Source organism: Coregonus lavaretus (genome assembly GCF_964263955.1).
Source record: "Coregonus lavaretus genome assembly, chromosome: 11".
Lineage (NCBI taxonomy): Eukaryota > Metazoa > Chordata > Actinopteri > Salmoniformes > Salmonidae > Coregonus > Coregonus lavaretus.
This window is the reverse complement of record NC_139998.1, coordinates 34671488-34689195: the sequence shown is the minus strand read 5'-3', so window position 1 is coordinate 34689195 and position 17708 is coordinate 34671488. Positions and strand designations below refer to the sequence as shown.

General features: G+C 43.0%; 2 protein-coding genes and 1 pseudogene across 3 annotated transcripts in view; 1 reads left to right on the top strand and 2 right to left on the bottom strand.

Moving 5' to 3' along the window:
- The window catches only part of LOC311137730 (craniofacial development protein 1-like), a 46662-nt gene extending 40553 nt beyond the window's left edge, over positions 1-6109 (bottom strand). The window contains exons 1-5 of the mRNA XM_084172293.1: positions 5766-6109; positions 5264-5396; positions 4846-5095; positions 4550-4671; positions 3356-3481 (exon numbers count right to left, since the gene is read on the bottom strand). Of these exons, the coding sequence (XP_084028419.1) occupies positions 3356-3481; positions 4550-4671; positions 4846-5095; positions 5264-5396; positions 5766-5832 (698 nt within the window). The 5' untranslated portion in view covers positions 5833-6109. The remainder of the gene's footprint in view (positions 1-3355; positions 3482-4549; positions 4672-4845; positions 5096-5263; positions 5397-5765) is intronic.
- A 29-nt stretch (positions 6110-6138) lies between these two features.
- LOC311137673 (transmembrane protein 170A-like) lies at positions 6139-8383 on the top strand. Its single transcript, XM_084172201.1, has 3 exons — positions 6139-6605; positions 7318-7488; positions 7635-8383. The coding sequence occupies exons 1-3, from the start codon at positions 6491-6493 to the stop codon at positions 7763-7765; spliced, it is 417 nt and encodes a 138-aa protein (XP_084028327.1). The 5' UTR covers positions 6139-6490; the 3' UTR covers positions 7766-8383.
- Positions 8384-10657: 2274 nt separating this feature from the next.
- LOC311137527 (F-actin-uncapping protein LRRC16A-like) overlaps positions 10658-17708 on the bottom strand; it is a 35391-nt pseudogene continuing 28340 nt past the window's right edge. Inside the window, exons 34-38 of the transcript in view lie at positions 16977-17051; positions 16470-16853; positions 15656-15763; positions 11644-11748; positions 10658-10896 (exon numbers count right to left, since the gene is read on the bottom strand). The product of the transcript in view is annotated as an F-actin-uncapping protein LRRC16A-like (transcript). The remainder of the gene's footprint in view (positions 10897-11643; positions 11749-15655; positions 15764-16469; positions 16854-16976; positions 17052-17708) is intronic.

The window sequence follows — 17708 nt, the reverse complement described above, 5'->3', positions numbered from 1 at the left end:
TTAGAGATCTTACATTCAATATTGACATGAATAGCTGCCAGAGGTATTCAGGGGAGTTAGAGGAACATAAATTAGGTTACTTACATTAACCTCACTACGGGACATAATATGCTTTCCATGTCATCTGTTGCTAATTATGACAGGGAGGACTGGAGAACTAACAGACCCAGGCCGTCAGTCTCTAAAACAGCTCGCTACGTTGCCGGAAATAATCCTGGAACTCCTGCAGTTAGAGTGAATCCCGTATATTTTAAAGAGTGCTGGCTGCTCCCACAGCAAGTCAAAATTGTCAAAGAAAGTAGCCCAGAAGTGGTCCCTTAGAGGTAACTAACTGGTATACTCACCCGTTCACTCATTGAGAACACAACAATAATACATCTGGTGAATGAATCAAGATGACCTGACATATGGTAGGGAAAGAGAGGGCTGTGTTGAGACAGATGATGTGCTGCTCACTGGTCTATTCCAAGCCCCCAGACTGACAATCACAGGACCTCTATCTGACCCTGCCAGCAGGAAACATTAAACTATCCCAAGATAAGCCCCATCTACACAAACAGACCAGACTCTGTGTGTGTGTGTGTGTGTGTGTGTGTGTGTGTGTGTGTATGTATGTATACAAGACTACAGTAGGTGCAGTAGAAGATAGTCTTACTGTTGTGATACAGTAGCGATGATGATGTGCGGGCAGTCGTGCACAAATGTGTGTGTGTGTGCCGTTTGTGAGCCCTAATGTGTTCAGATTCAATGTTACCTGGCGTAGAGTGGTGAGGTAACACCACGGAGACAGAGAGCAATCAATCAACCAATCATTAGAGTTCCCAACAAGCGGCTCTAAATCTCTGTGGCATGCTAATCGATAGCACTTAGCCTGCACCCCCTGTATTATGCTGCTGTGGTCCACTGCTCTGGCAGATTATTGCCCTGCCACACACACACACAGGACTACCCACAGAGCATGACAGCAGGTCAATCAAATCTATGAACACAACTGCTCTCAATTAGATGGAAAAGTTGGCTGGTGTTTTTAGGTGTGAGTGCACAACTATGACGCCTTACGCAACAACGGAGGGCTTTTATAAGACTCAATACAGTTACCTAGATAGTGGCTCCCTGGAACAGATCTATAAAAGGAGGAATGATAGCAAATCGAGAGGGAGAAAGACAGAGAGGGAGGGAGGGCGAGTTAGTGAGAGAAAGACTGAGATGGGGAGGACGGAGGGAGACGGGGAGTGAATGTGAAAACAGACGAGTGGTTTTCTGTTTGCTGTAATGGCAGTCAGCAGGGCCAAATTAGGGTGCAGTGGCTACTGGCTAGGTGCAGCAGGAGCTCAGACAGACAGACAGAGCTGAACAGACACACTGAGCTGAACAGTATGGCAGGGAGGCACATGTTCCTCAATGGAGATCACATGTCTGGGGCCTGTCCTGCTGACTCAGGCCTTCCACTACACTGCTAACCTCAAATCACACGGGGGGGGGGGGGGGGGGGGAGAGAGAGAGAGAGAGAGAGAGAGAGAGAGAGAGAGAGAGAGAGAGAGAGAGAGAGAGAGAGAGAGAGAGAGAGAGAGAGAGAGAGAGAGAGAGAGAGAGAGAGAGAGAGAGAGAGAGAGAGAGAGAGAGAGAGAGAGAGAGAGAGAGAGAGAGAGAGAGAGAGAGAGAGAGAGAGAGAGAGACGAAGATGGAGTAAATAATGAAGGGACAAAAGGCGGGAAAATGCAACAACACAGTCCGTACAGTCAACACTTTTCTGCCTCTCGTTTTAGGCTGGAAACTAGTGGTTGTAACATGGGATAGAGAGAGCACCATGGGACCTCTGTAACAACACAGCACCCGCCACCCTTATGTAACTTAAACGTTGCAACGTCCTGAGAGTGTTACGAGCTGATAAAAAAACAACAACAACAAAGTTGGTCCTGTCCCTGCAGCAGGCTGTGATGTGATGTGGTTCAAAGGCGAGGTAATTCACTTAATGGGTCTGGTCTACAGGGATGATGAGGGAGGGCTTCTGACTGACTGATGGCTCTTTCCTGTTGTTGTACTGTAGGTAAGCCCTCCCTCTCCCCTCCTCTACAAAAGGAAATGGCTCTGGACACACTGCACATTCTGTAAGGGAAAGATCACTACCTGTCTGGACACAAGCCACCGCCTCAGAGGAAAGACGGGCTCAGCAATTAAACGCCATGGCAACGGAGGGACGTAATGACATGCAGGGGAGTGGGATAGAGCAGAGGAGAGCAGCTGGAGCTGTCATAGCAAGACAATGATACACACACTTACAGTACACACACACAAACATCTCACATAGTACACTGAGTGTACAAAACATTAGGAACACCTTCCTAATATTGAGTTTCACCCCGCCTCTTTTGCCCTCAGAATGGCCTACATTCGTCGGGTCACAGACTCGAAAGCGTTCCACAAGAATGCTGGCCCATGTTGACTCCAATGCTTCCCACAGTTGTGTCAAGTTGGCTAGATGTCCTTTGGGTGGTGGACCATTCTTGATACACACAGGAAACTGTTGAGTGTGAAAAACCCAGCAGTGTTGCAATTCTTGACACACTCAAACCGGTGCGCCTGGCACCTACTACCATACCCTGTTCAAAGGCACAAATCTTTTGTCTTGCCCATTCACCCTCTGAATGGCACAAATACACAATCCATGTCTCAATCGTCTCAAGGCTTAAAACTCCTTCATTAAGCTGTCTCCTCCCCTTCATCTACACTGATTGAAGTAGATTTAACAAGTGACATCAATAAGGGATCATAGCTTTCACCTGGATTCACTTGGTCAGTCTATGTCATGGAAAGAGCGTTTTGTACACTCAGTGTATTTGCACAAACACAACACAACACACAATAGTATCAGAGCAGTGTGAAAGGCGAGCAGTAATCCCATTCCCTGGTTTCTCAGTAGCAGAGAGAGTGGATGACAGGATCAAAGGCTTGCTGTAAAAGCTGTCAGAAATCAATGGAGAGAGAAACCTGTGATGATTACCCTCATGTCCTACACACATGCACACACCTTTTACAGCCTATTCAAACATGGCTGTGAAAACACAATTGGCACCACTGCCAGTCGCGCACACACATTCACATACAAATTAGTTATATGAAGTTGAGTGATGGAAAAATGGAAATCTGACCTGGGTTCACTACCTATTTAAAAAGGAATGATGGTGAAAGTAGATGAAGCGGTATTTCACAAATTCACATTATATTGTAACTTAAGCAGTGGCAGTACTTCTGTTCCTATACATTTAAGTGATATTGAACCTCTATACTAGTCAAATACTTAGAGAGAGGCGGGTGATGTAATGTAGTGACTGTTGAGGGGGGGTGGGGGGTGTACCTGGGTCCAGGGGCGAGGGAGGAGGGCTCTGGTCTGCTGGGTATAGTCTGCACATCTGGTGTCTCCTCCTTGGACTTCAGAAAGCACTTGGCCTCCTTGGAGTCAGCATCTACCTCTTTGGTTACTCTGAAGACAGTAACAGACAGACACTTAAAACCAGGACTGTATTAGTTGCCTCAGTCTAATGGGCATAAGTAGATATCAAGTTACGTAACACTGTTAATTTTTCAAGAAAAGGACACAAACACACAAGAAGCCTTGGGTTGCTTTGGCATTTAAACAAATTGCCAACCTCTCTCTAATTCTCTCTCTCACACACATACACATAAAAACATAACCCCAGTAAAAAAAGAGATACTTTTTTGACCCAAAAACCGACATGGCTGATGTTTCATAAACCCCTTAGGTTGGTCACTGTTTACAAGCCAATAAAACCTACAAATATATGTTTTCTGCTTTTGGTTGAGTCCCTCCCTGGTAGCACAAGAATCCCCTCCCACACACGTGCACTTACACGTGCACACACACGAATCAACACTTTGTAATAATGAGAGGACAATCCTTTCCCTCCATCTCCTGCCAAGTGGACATTTTTTATGCTAGGCTATGCCTCTCGCTCTTCTGTTTCTTCTCCCTTTCCTCCTTAAACCCTGCACTCGTTTCTAGCTCTCCCTCTACACAACCAGGCTCTACTGGATGATAGTCTTCTAAATTCCTCAAAAGAAACACCACACCCCATCAGATATAATAGATAGTCCTTTCTTCTCAAATAGGACATAATGACAGGGATAGGAAGAGACCAGTCCAACATTAAGGTCAACCAGTACATCCTCTGGGAATACATTATTTAAGGAGATTGCATCCATTAGGGTGATAATGATAATCATCTGTTGCAATGATTAAGGCTTTCATAGAAAATAAGCTGTCCTTTAATGTGCTTCATATTACATAGATAATACTACTGGTGAGACCCTGACTAATCTAAAACCACTTTCCCAGGCCAATTATTTGGCCTGTAAACTGACGTGTGGTGTTGTAACTCAGAAATGTAGTTGCTCCAGTATGCTGTGGAATGCAGACACTTTCTCAGGATCATTATGTGAAGGGCTCAAATGTAAGGTTGCACTGCCATCTGGTGGTCAAAGAATGTAATGCTACCGGTATGTGCACAGTGCACCAGTGGTCTAAACTTACCGGACCTCTTCCCCAGCAAAGTCAAACACCTTAGTGATGGTGACTTTAGTGGGCTCTTTAGGTTTAGGTACTAGATGATGAGGTTCTGATGGGGCCTTCTTCGGACTGTCTGTGGGTGGAGCCTGGTGGAGACAGTAAAACAAAACAGGTGTTAGAGTAGTGTTCCAAAGACTACAAACTTGACTCCAATGCAAAAAACGTACACAACCAGCAAGCTGTAACAGGAACCCAGGTTCCAACTATCATATGCCTGGTGTGTCTCTATGGGCCAGATGTCTGTAGATTTGGTACAATACCTGTTGTTTAGTAGTAGACTGTGCTGATGGAATAGATGGCTTGGATTTGGGACCAACATCACTCAGAAAACTGGCCCACAAATCATCTGCTTTCTTCTTCTTTTTCTCTTCATCCACCTCCTTCTTGGGCCTGGGAGCAGAAAACTCTCCCACCTCCCCCTCCTCCTCCTCCTCCTGCTCTACCTTCTGGTCCTCCACACTGCCATCCTGCTCTGTCTCCTCTAACTTCAGTCCTCCTTTCTTTCTTTTCCTATGAGGATCGACAGAGAGTGGTAGGAAAATAATGTAAAAAGATGGTAATCAACCGATTCCAGCAGACTAACATGGAAATTACAATAAAAACAGAGCAAAACAAAGCAATCAATGCACAACATTGGTCTAAAAAATGAGCCAAACACAAAAGTGTTGAATCACTCACCTCATGCCAATGTCTTGGCCTTTCTTCTTTTTCTTCTTGGTGACATTATCTGACTGTTGGCTACTATGGTCAACCCCTTCCAGACCATCCTCTTTCACACATTCATTCATGTCATCTTCACTGAGGTTGTCATCTGTCAACCACACAACAATCATGGTAAGACTTGAATTGAATGACAAATACAGTAGCTAGTTATCATCAAGCAACATACATGAAGAATATGACACCTACAGTGGAAATATTGCATAGTTACTGTATAAGGTTATTATTCTCTGGGCCTCGTGTAGCTCAGTTAGTAGAGCATGGCGCGTGCAACGCCAAGGTTGTGGGTTCGTTTCCCACGGGGGGCCAGTATGAAAAATGTATGCACTCACTAACTGTAAATCGCTCTGGATAAGAGCGTCTGCTAAAATGACAAAAATAAAAACATATGTGTGTAACGTTAATAAAATATCTGCTCAACTAGCATTGCATTTCTATCTGCTTGTGGAAGTAACCTTACCAGATGGGACATAGTCTTGATCTTCATTTGAAGAATAGCCATCAGAATCATAATCTGAGTAATTCATAATTTCCCCTCCAGAAAGTGCTGCTGTATGGATAGCTGGCTAGCTAGCTAGCAAATTACAAAGCACCGGATATCTGACAAACTCTGTCTGTACCTATCACGCGGTTACAAAATAACCAATCAAATAGCTGTATAGCTTATTATAGCTACAACTACAATAACAAACAAATACACAACACGTATCTACAATATGAAAACGTGTGGCTTTGTTGACTAGCTACAAAAAGGAGCGCGGATCTATATTTATCATTGTGTAATTCTATGGTAGCTGCTTATCTGACTTCCTGATTTACTACGGCAAGTCCACAGGATCAATCAATCATTAGGAAAGACGGGTTATCGCTTCTTTATTGTTGGGAAATGAATACCGTATTCATAATCGATTGCATTATTATATCTTTATATGTTAATACGGTTTGGAAATTGTGTTGAACAATTTATTTAAATGGTGAAATCCTTTTCGTGGCCCCGCCTCTGATGAGTCTGGTACGGCGTGACGTCAAATCAAGTTGTGTTGACATCAAGCGAACGGCTATATACAGGAGATCAACCAACCCCTCCTGTCGACTTGCTAGCTAGATCCAACATTAATGTTCTGATGGTGTTATTCGGATATTCGTGGTCTCTCACACATGCTCGTGGTGTTCTGTTTATAAGACATGCAGAACGGATATAACGAGATTGGGTTTGTGCAGCAAATTCTTAGCTTGAATTTGGTCCCAAGGAAAAATGGCACCAATCGAGGCAACGACACATCGCTTAGCGACTTCTCAGGTGAGATTCAATCAATAGCCTCTCTCTGTTGTACGTTAGCCAGTTGAACAACATTATAACGTACATTTTTCGTTAACTATTATCCAGGTAACCGATTTAACGTAGCTAATACTACTTAGTGAGCTACCACATTCATATAGACTCTAAACCTAAACTAAGGAGTAGCGTTTGGATCCTTACCGTAGTCCATTATTATTGGGCTACTTAGCGAGCTAGATAGCTACTAGCAAGATAAATTAACATGGCTACTGTAGCTAGCTATTGTGAATGCTAAACAAGTAACTACCTAGCTAACGTTAGATGGCTAGCTAATCAAGTGCTAGCTAGCCAGCTGGCAATAACAACAATATTATTGTACAAAACGGACAGCTTTAAATTGCCCATAATTTTAGCTAATCCGAATAGCCATCAGTTGTCTTTTTTTAGAGAAAACGTTGTGTTTTGTGTGAAGGAAAGGTTATTCTCCAGAGTGTGAGTGAGTGAGACAGATTTATATAAATGTGTAATCGTTAGCAGCTTGGATTATTTTGCAGGGTGATTTTGAGGTCAGTTTTACATAATGAATACTATGGGTACTGGGTAGGGTAGTACTGAATTCAGAAGACGTGTCAGGCAACAGGCATGTGTAAAGTCTGTAAACTCTGCTAAACATAGCTAGGCTATGTGATACTGCTTACTTCCTTTGTGCCTTTGTCCCTCTTTCCGTTCTCAGAGATGTGGTATGGAGTCTTCTTGTGGGCTGCCGTCTCTTCACTGGTGTTCCACCTCCCTGCTGCTCTCCTGGCCATTGCCACCTTGCGACAACACAAGATAGCCCGCTTCATACCCATCGCCATCATACTGATGAGTATTGTGGGCCCTGTGTGTGGCGGTGTCCTTACCAGTGAGTTACTCACCTCATGTTCTGATAAACCAGCAACATAATCCATTATTGTACACATATAGCCATCATCACCACTCGTTGAGTCAGTGTTCAAATTATTTTATACTTTGAAAAACAAAACAATTATTTGTTCTTTGTGCATGTAGGTGCCGCCATTGCTGGGGTGTACAAAGCAGCAGGGAAGAGGATGATCTCCTTGGAAGCCTTGGTGTTTGGAGTGGGCCAGTCCTTCTGTGTCCTCATTATCTCCTTCCTCAGAGTCCTAGCTACACTCTAGCACTGGGACACAGGAACTCGAGGGGGGAGAGAACATGCAATCAGCAGGACGGCATATGCAAGACACAGCTGTTCCTTCAGAGGCCTTATTTTCTATAACCGTTACCGGATTACTTTATTTGCCAAAGTGGTATATTTCAGGGCTGGCCAGGGGCTCTCTGTTTTTCTATCTGTGTTTGTTTTCATTCAGATTGTTGTGTGTGTGGTGCTATTGCACTATACTCGGGAACAGGCCTTCTCATTTTGTGTGTTCTAGATGTATCATACACATGGCTGAAAGTGAAACATTCCAGCATGCAGGAAATTTGTGCTCTACAATTTGGACGAGTACACTCCATTTACTGTCTCAATAGTTCCACAGCCTGGTAAAGACTACAAGTCTGATGTGCATGCCTTCAGACAAACACTAAAGGAGAGCATTCTCCGCTCTGTTCCACCACAGATCAATCAGCTTAAATACAATGTCTTGACTGTGAGGTGTGATGTATTCACAATGAGGCACAGTGCTCGATGATATTGCTATTGAAATATAAATATCTAAGTCAGACATAGCTACAACTTTAAGCTTTGTGTTATTTCCACGTGTCTCTTTCTCTCCATATTCCAACTTGGCGTGTGTAAAAAAAAAAAAAAAAAAAAGTTTGTACATAATATTTAAGTCCATTCCAGCTTCTTCTGTAAGCATAGAGGCAATGAAGAGAAGGAAAGTTGTAGGTTCTCAATCTCTGTATATTGCTGAGCAGACCATAGGGAATAGTGTTGATTAATCTAATATTTATTTTATTTTCCTTAAATAGTATTTTTTCAATATTGTTAGGGTATTTTCAGATGGATGATCAGTGTGTATGCAAAATACTTATTTCTGAGTGAAACCTTAACACAAAGCGGTTGTAGACTGCTCTAAGTTTTCTGGTGTGCGTCAGTGTGCTTATAGAATTTAATCTCTTTCGAGAACCTTCGCAGCATTGCTCCATTTTTGTTGTTGTACATTTTCTATTGGCCTTAATTATGTTAAAGATGTACAGTATGTTGGAATAGTGTAATATATTGTTACTTTGCCAGGAATAAGAGGCAACCTCACTCTAAACCATGAATGTGAATCGGATTTCCTTAAAATTCCTTGTGGAATTTCTTAAGTCTTTACCAAAGAGAACCTAATACAAATGTACAACTGATTTAGTTTTAACTGATAGCCCCCTTGTCCCAAAATCCGACTTTAATTAAGGGCTCTATTCGATCTGTATCGCTGAAGCATTACAGATTGCGCTGTAGAAATGTAAAGGTAATTTCTAATTGAGCCGACATATGCAGCGTTTACCGTGAATGCAGTCTCCGCTAATGCTGAAACATTGCCTTTGAATTTGATTCACGCTGTAACGCTGAACTTCTGTGACACGGATTGAATAGAGCCCTAAAGGTTTCGTCAGTGTGTCCAGCATTATAAATCATGAGTCGTGTGTAAGAACAAGGTAAAAGTCCAACTCAGCAAGAAAAAAGTCCCAATCCACCATAGAAGATGCAAATGTCTATTCCAAGCCAAGAGTAGCAGACTAGTAAAATCAAGCATTACAATCCAACAAAAAGGTTTTTATGTTTTGTAATTCAGCACGGCTACATGCATATTGTCCAAAACTGTCAGCAGATTAGTGGCCTCAGTGTGGTGGTCATTACTGCAGTAACAAAACCACATCCTTTTCAAAACACTAGTGTGATGGACTGGTTATAGGAACATATGAGGATATTTTGAGGTTGGGTTGGCAATAACACTACTTGGTAATGGTTCATTATTGTAATGTAGACAGATTTGTGGTGATTAAAGTTTCTTAGCAGCAGGCTCGAGCTGTTCTGTCTGGAAGTGATATCATGAGGGGTGACATGTTGAAATCCATTCTCTGCTTATCTGGGCCTTGAACACCTCAATTCCACAGAATGTTTATTTTTCTAAAGTACTTTAACTTTCCTCATTGTAGCATGAATGCACACTACTGTTTGGTATATAGCTAGTCTGTTTGTCTTGCTTTCAATAAATTAATGCTCTTTATTGCCCATGTGATTTGAATCCATGGATTGATTTTGTTTTTACAAGATAAGGTGGATTTTATTACAGTAAATTAAAGTGCCAATTGTTAATATTTTCATGTAATAAAACATTTTACATTATAATTATTTGAGTGTTGTAATAATTTCAACTAATTTTGACAATACTGCATGACACCTTGGTAGTGTGTATAGACGTCCCTCACAGATGGATTATTTATCTCCTGCTCCATCTCTCTGCCTCTCCATACACACACACAGATGGCACTCCTGTGCTTTTACTGCCTCCACCAGCCAACTCCCAGTAGCAGCACGGCTCGGTGGCATTACCAGGGAGAAACTACACACAGATGACTCATCGTGAGGGGGCCACTCTGTCCAGGCTGTACTCCATGTATTCCTGGCAGGCACCATGAGACAGCCTGGCGCTTTATATGATCATCATGAAACATCCACATCACTGAGAACTGAGCTAATATCTGTCTTCCTGGCTATTTCATGTTTTCTATGCACTTCACAGGCAAAACACTGCTGTTTATTTGAATAATGATTAAATCAAGATTTTGTCAATCAATAATTTTTGTATAGTATTTTGTAGCTTCGTACATCAATTGAGGGTTGTTAATATAAAAAACAGCCATGTTGCTCTAGTTCCCTCCTACCAACAGCCATGCGTACCAGCAGTGATGACAGTGCACTTGACGACACTTCAGAATCAACTTTTTAATCATTATTAACAAGTATAGGTATGGATTTACACTCTTTAAAACATTTTGTTCATAATTCTTTTAATTTTTTTACATAATCTGGCGTGCAAGGCAAAGGTAGACATGATAGAAAATAGACTCTGCGCAGGTCAGTCCATGTGTTTCTCCATTAGGGGGGGTTCAGTTCTTTGGTCTGATGTTTGTGCCTGCGCTGTGTGCTGCTGTGAGACCGTCTCGCCTCTCTTCTCTGCTGTGCTCTCTCCCTCTACCTGACCGGCCCCCACTGGGCTTGGCCCTGGCCCTGGCTTGTCCTCTGTTACCGGCCGGCTGTCCGTCCCCTCACCCTCTCCAGTCCTCTCCTTCTCCTTCTTCTCCCCCGCTTCACCTGCTGTTTGGATGATTAATAAGACATAACATAGATGAGATTTTTTATCTCAAAGATAACACAGAACAAGATGGAACCTGCCTTTTTACAGGCAGAAAGATAAACCTAACAAAGTTTGAAAGAAAAGCACTTGTTTCTTGATTAGATTAGTATCATTCAAGCAATAATTTCTGTTTAATCCAAAACAAGGTAATTCTAGACTTTAATATCTGGCACTTTATAGCATGCTGTGAGGTAGATATTGACTGTGAGGGATGCATGAGGGTTGTGGGCATAATGATGAAGCATGGCTTTAATAAATCTTTCACATGAATTGTACCATAGAGGACCTGATATCCAGTCCTCCTCCAGCCCTGTAATTTAAGGTTATTAATATATGAGATGTAATAGGATGGTAATTGCTCTAAAGTGCATGTGGTGCTGAAGGACTGATGGGTGAGTTACTATTCTGTTTACAGACAAATAGAGGTGGACAAAGCAGAGAGAGGGGAAGCAAGTGGGCATATACCCATTAGGCCAAGGCTCATAGACCCCAAACCAAACATTTGTACATTTGGCACAGAGCCTCAAGAAGAGCATCCATTTTACAACCATACACTCATCTTCAAAATATCTTGACTCAATCTTCCTTTCAAACTATAGGTTCAGTCAGCAACTGTTCCTATTTGCCTTATTTCCCCCTCAGATGCCTGCACCTTACCCCCTGCACCCCTGCACCCCTGCACCCCTGCACCCCTGCCCCCTACTCACCCTCCTCTCCCTCTTGCTGGTTCTCACTACAGGTAGGGAGCTCCCCCAGGTTGGTACGTTTCTGGACTGGTGACTTCTGCAACCGTGGCAACGCTGCCTTCAGCTCTGATGGGAGGGAGGGAGAGTAAAGATAAACAACCTGCCTCAAATACATAATGTAACAGAGCATAAATTAACACATCTAGGCTTTTCAATGTATTTGTACACAGTGACGCATAGATGTTTTTAGTGAAGTGCTACCATAGGAGAAGGAGGAAAGGATGATATACTCTATTTGTTTATTTGGATCCCCATTAGCTTTTGCTGAAGCAGCAGCTACTCTTCCTGTGTTCCACAAAAAACACAGAACATGACAACTAACAAAACACTGATACACTGATAGACAAGGACAGTCACACGAATTTAAAATACAACGACATACAAACAATATAACAAAAAAATAAGACAAACAATATATCTAAACAATAATGTGTGTTAGTGTGTCTTTGTGTGTGTGTGTTTATGTGTGTCCCCTCACGGTCCCTGCTGTTCCATGAGATGTTGTTTAAACTATTTTTATAAGGTAATTTTGCTGATTGCTTGAGTAAATTGAAATGGAAGGGAGTTCCTTGCCATCATGGGTTTGTATAATACTGTGTGTTGCTGTGAATTATTTTTGTACTTGGGACTGTGAAGAGACCCCTGGTGGCATGTCTTGTGGGGTATGTATGGGTATCTGAGCTGAATGTTATTTGATTATGCAGACAATCTGGAATTTTCATATTTCTCATAAAAACCTAGAAGAGAAGCAGTTAATCTCTCATCAACCCTCAACCAGAAAAGACTGGCATGCATGTTGTTGATGTTAGTTCTGTATGTGCAGTTAAGGGCAAGGTATGCTGCTCTGTTTTGAGCCAGCTGCAGCTTTGCTAGATCTTTCTTTGCTGCACTTGACCATATTACCGGACAGTAATCAATATGGGACAAGACCAGAGCCTGAACAACTAGTACAGTTGATTTTTGTGTAAAAGAAATGCAGAACATATTTTTATAACAGACATACCCCTTCCCATCTTCACAATAACTTTGTCAACATGACTTGACCATGATAATTGACCATCCAATGATATACCCAGGAGTTTAGCTTCCTGAACTTGCTCAATGTTGACACCCTTTATGCACAACTCCAGTTGAGGTTTAGGTCTTAGAGACTGCTTTGAATGAAATACAATGCTTTTAGTTTTAGTTGTATTTAAGACCAGTTTATTATTAATCACCCATTCTGACTGTAACTCCTTATTTATAATTTCAGTGAGCTCACTGACTTTGGGTGCTGACATGTAGTGTGGAATCATCCGTATACATAGTCATTCTAGCTTTGTGTAAGACCAGTGGCAAATAATTTGTAAAAAAATTAATAGAAAAGAGTAACGGCCAAAGGCAACTGCCCAGCGGGACACCACACTGTACATATTTGATGTTTGAGAAGCTTCCATTGAAGAACACTCTCTGGTTCTACTGGATAAATAACTCTCCAAACATGTGATGGCATGTAATGTAAAGCCATAGCAAGTGGGTTTCTTCAATAACAATGTATGATCAATAACATCAAAGGCTGCACTGAAATCTAACAATAGAGCTCCAACTATCATCTTATTATCCTTTATTTTGTATTTTTACCAATCATCTGTCATCTGAGTCAGTGAGGTACACGTTGAGTGCCCTTCTCTATATGCATGCTGAAAGTCAGTAGTTAAGTTGTTCTCTGAAAAACTACAAAACAGAGATAACACTGACATGACTGGGTAACATCATTTCCAGAGCCATGAAAAATGTAGGCACTCACTAACTGTAAGTCGCTCTGGATAAGAGCGTCTGCTAAATGACTAAAATGTAAATATACAGTACAGTATATACACACAGTATAGTCTTTGTATACAGTGAGGGAAAAAAGTATTTGATCCCCTGCTGACCTCTCTCTGTCCCCAGGAAGGTGCGGGAGGTGACAAGGACTGTAATTTACTTCTTCAGTAAGAGCTCTGAGCTAAAATATGTGGGACTGGCAGGAACCAAACTACCCCCAGAGGCTCTCAGGTGAGCACTGATGGAATGCCATACCAGAAAATGTAAATGTAATACATGTCAAACAGAATGTGAAGCTTACTTATAGCACTGGGTGATACTGTATGATACTGTTTGTGTTTGTATTTTGATTTACACATGTATACTGCTGTTTGATACACATATTTTATTTTATGCAGATTGTTGTTGCAGGGTCTGGCCACAAATACTAATCTGTGTGGGCTGGAGCTAGACCTGAGCGGCTGTGAGGTGGACACACACGCAGTTACACATACAGTGAGGGAAAAAAGTATTTGATCCCCTGCTGATTTTGTACGTTTGCCCACTGACAAGGAAATGATCAGTCTATAATTTTAATGGTAGGTTTATTTGAACAGTGAGAGACAGAATAACAACAAAAAAATCCAGAAAAACGCATGTAAAAAATGTTATAAATTGATTTGCATTTTAATGAGGGAAATAAGCATTTGACCCCCTCTCAATCAAAAAGACTTCTGGCTCCCAGGTGTCTTTTATACAGGTAAAGAGCTGAGATTAGGAGCACACTCTTAAAGGGAGTGCTCCTAATCTCAGTTTGTTACCTGTATAAAAGACACCCGTCCACAGAAGCAATCAATCAATCAGATTCCAAACTCTCCACTATGGCCAAGACCAAAGAGCTCTCCAAGGATGTCAGGTACAAGATTGTAGACCTACATAAGGCTGGAATGGGCTACAAGACCATCGCCAAGCAGCTTGGTGAGAAGGTGACAACAGTTGGTGCGATTATTCGCAAATGGAAGAAACACAAAAGAACTGTCAATCTCCCTCTGCCTGGGGCTCCATGCAAGATCTCACCTCGTGGAGTTGCAATGATCATGAGAACGGTTAGTAATCAGCCCAGAACTACACGGGAGGATCTTGTCAATGATCTCAAGGCAGCTGGGACCATAGTCACCAAGAAAACAATTGGTAACACACTACGCCGTGAAGGACTGAAATCCTGCAGCGCCCGCAAGGTCCCCCTGCTCAAGAAAGCACATATACAGGCCCGTCTGAAGTTTGCCAATGAACATTTGAATGATTCAGAGGAGAACTGGGTGAAAGTGTTGTGGTCAGATGAGACCAAAATCGAGCTCTTTGGCATCAACTCAACTCGCTGTGTTTGGAGGAGGAGGAATGCTGCCTAAGACCCCAAGAACACCATCCCCACCGTCAAACATGGAGGTGGAAACATTATGCTTTGGGGGTGTTTTTCTGCTAAGGAGACAGGACAACTTCACCGCATCAAAGGGACGATGGACGGGGCCATGTACTGTCAAATCTTGGGTGAGAACCTCCTTCCCTCAGCCAGGGCATTGAAAATGGGTCGTGGATGGGTATTCCAGCATGACAATGACCCAAAACACACGGCCAAGGCAACAAAGGAGTGGCTCAAGAAGAAGCACATTAAGGTCCTGGAGTGGCCTAGCCAGTCTCCAGACCTTAATCCCATAGAAAATCTGTGGAGGGAGCTAAAGATTTGAGTTGCCAAACGTCAGCCTCGAAACCTTAATGACTTGGAGAAGATCTGCAAAGAGGAGTGGGACAAAATCCCTCCTGAGATGTGTGCAAACCTGGTGGCCAACTACAAGAAACGTCTGACCTCTGTGATTGCCTACAAGGGTTTTGCCACCAAGTACTAAGTCATGTTTTGCAGAGGGGTCAAATACTTATTTCCCTCATAAAAATGCAAATCAATTTATAAAATTTTTGACATGCGTTTTTCTGGATTTTTTTGTTGTTATTCTGTCTCTCACTGTTCAAATAAACCTACCATTATAATTATAGACTGATCATTTCTTTGTCAGTGGGCAAACGTACAAAATCAGCAGGGGATCAAATACTTTTTTTCCTCACTGTATGGCTTTGATCATCTGCAGTAACCAGTGGTATACAGCTGGAGGTGCTCTCTCTCTGCTGATGAGCTCACCTTTGGGGTCCAGTAGAGCAGCATGTTCACGGAGGGAGTCCTCGTAGACGGACACAGCTCTCCGCTGGGGAGAGGGCTTCATGCGGGACTGGGGTTTAGGAAGGCTCTCTAGGGGATGACCAAGACACACTGGAGTTAGATACACAATTACACACACAGTGACACAAACACACAACTCACGGTGGATTTAGGCTTGACATTTGAGTCACAGTGACATTCATGTCCAAAAAGATCAGACCAGGTATTGCAATACCCAACACATGTTTGGCTCACATGTTTGGGATGCCATCCTCTGCCATAATTTGGACCCAAATAATATCAGACGAGTGGGTGCTACATATTGGTGGTAGATACACTGTGCAATACACTATACATTAAAGTCATTCAGTCATTCAGATGATGCATTGTTGAGTCAAAACCAATACAGTCCGACTTCTGGCAAATGGACTCCCAGGATTGATATCAGCTCTGTTTGATTATGTAAAATAATCTGTTCAATACAGACAAGTGCATTAGGAGCTGCCATCCACAAATTATGTTACAGTATATGAAAACAAAGAGAGATACCAAAGTAATTATTATGCTCTGAGCATTCACTGTTATTGCATTATTTCATATTAAGCTCATAATGGAAGACAAAGAATCAGAGAGAGTGGGAGAGACAAAGGGAACAGATACAGTACATAAAACTAGCTTGGTATTTTTCTGCACAGACAGAAAAAACACTATAGTTAGTCATGTATTTTGTCACAACTGAAAAAGTGTGTTCAGTCCTGGAAAGAAGAGAGGTGAATGATACTGTATGTATGTATACCTTCAGTCACTGATTGTGCTCTCACAGCACGCTCCTTGCTCTCCAGAGAGCTGGGGCCCCTGTGTGGTGATGGGGCAGGGGGAGTCTCCTTGCGGGAGTAAGGGCTGGCGACCTCACTCTGCTTGGGCTGGGTCTGGCTCTGGGAGGTCTCTGGCTCTGCTGGCTGGGTCTGGGTCTCCGGGGCTGTGGCTGTGTTGGGCTGTCGGGGGACCCCCGGGGACGTCCTAGCGGCAGCAGGGTGCTGCTGGGGGGCTGGGAGAGGGGGTTTGGCTGCCACTGTGGGCTTGGGAGGGAGGGGTCCGATGGGACGTCCTGGGAGGAGGGGCTTGTCTGTTCTGAGAGCCTCCAGAGATGTCACGCCTGCTCTGATTGGCCGCCTGGTGTCTGAGGGAAGAAGGGAGGTTGCACTGAAGTCATTACTGCAACATTATATTTACATAAAGGCTTGGAGTATAGATGGATATATTACATGGACATCCATTCACCAGCTTTAAGTGTCAGAATTACCTGAAGCTGATGTGGACATAGTGCGAGGCTTCATGAACGTCGGTGGGGGTTCAGGTTTTTTATCAAGAATTGCACCTGAGAAAGAGGAGATCATTATTGCAAACTGGTAGGTTCACCTACACATAATATGAGCCCCTCCATACTTGAAGCAGCCTGACACAAGAAATACATACAAAAGACAGCTAAGGGAGCTTTCACTGTTATCTTTAGAGCACAAGCCATTGGCTGATAGTGTTGAGTTCCCCTCTGAGTGGATGTGTGAACTGACCCCTAACCTCCAGCACTGAGTGACAGAGGGCAGTAATGACTCCCAGGCTGGCCGGTCTGTGTTGCTCTGACTTCCCATGAGCCTCTCTGGCCTGCTCTAACCTCAGGGTCAACTCCAGTCACCACTCAGCTAGCACATAACGTTCTGAGAACCATATGTTTCTTAGAGCTTGGTGAGAGCGTGGTTGTCCTTGTCACGCCCTGATCGAGAGAACTCTTGTTGGTTGGGTCAGGGTGTGAGTTTTCTGTTGAGATCTATGTTAGTGTATTTCTATGTTGTAGATCTGGGTTGATCTTTCTATGTTTGGCCGGGTGTGATTCCCAATCAGAGGCAGCTGTCGCTCGTTGTCTCTGATTGGGGATCATACTTAAGTAGCCTGGTTGCCTACCTTAGTTGTGGGATCTTGTTTGTGTTCTGGTTTGGCTTGTTGTGAGTATAGCCCATAGGACTTCACGTTACAGTGC

Excerpts from the sequence above, each read along its gene's own strand:
- LOC311137673 (XM_084172201.1), top strand. The coding sequence starts at position 6,491 with ATGCAGAACGGATATAACGAGATTGGGTTTGTGCAGCAAATTCTTAGC. Across the intron at positions 6,606-7,317 it reads ATCGCTTAGCGACTTCTCAG|AGATGTGGTATGGAGTCTTC; the intron begins GTGAGATTCAAT and ends TTCCGTTCTCAG. Across the intron at positions 7,489-7,634 it reads GTGTGGCGGTGTCCTTACCA|GTGCCGCCATTGCTGGGGTG; the intron begins GTGAGTTACTCA and ends TTGTGCATGTAG.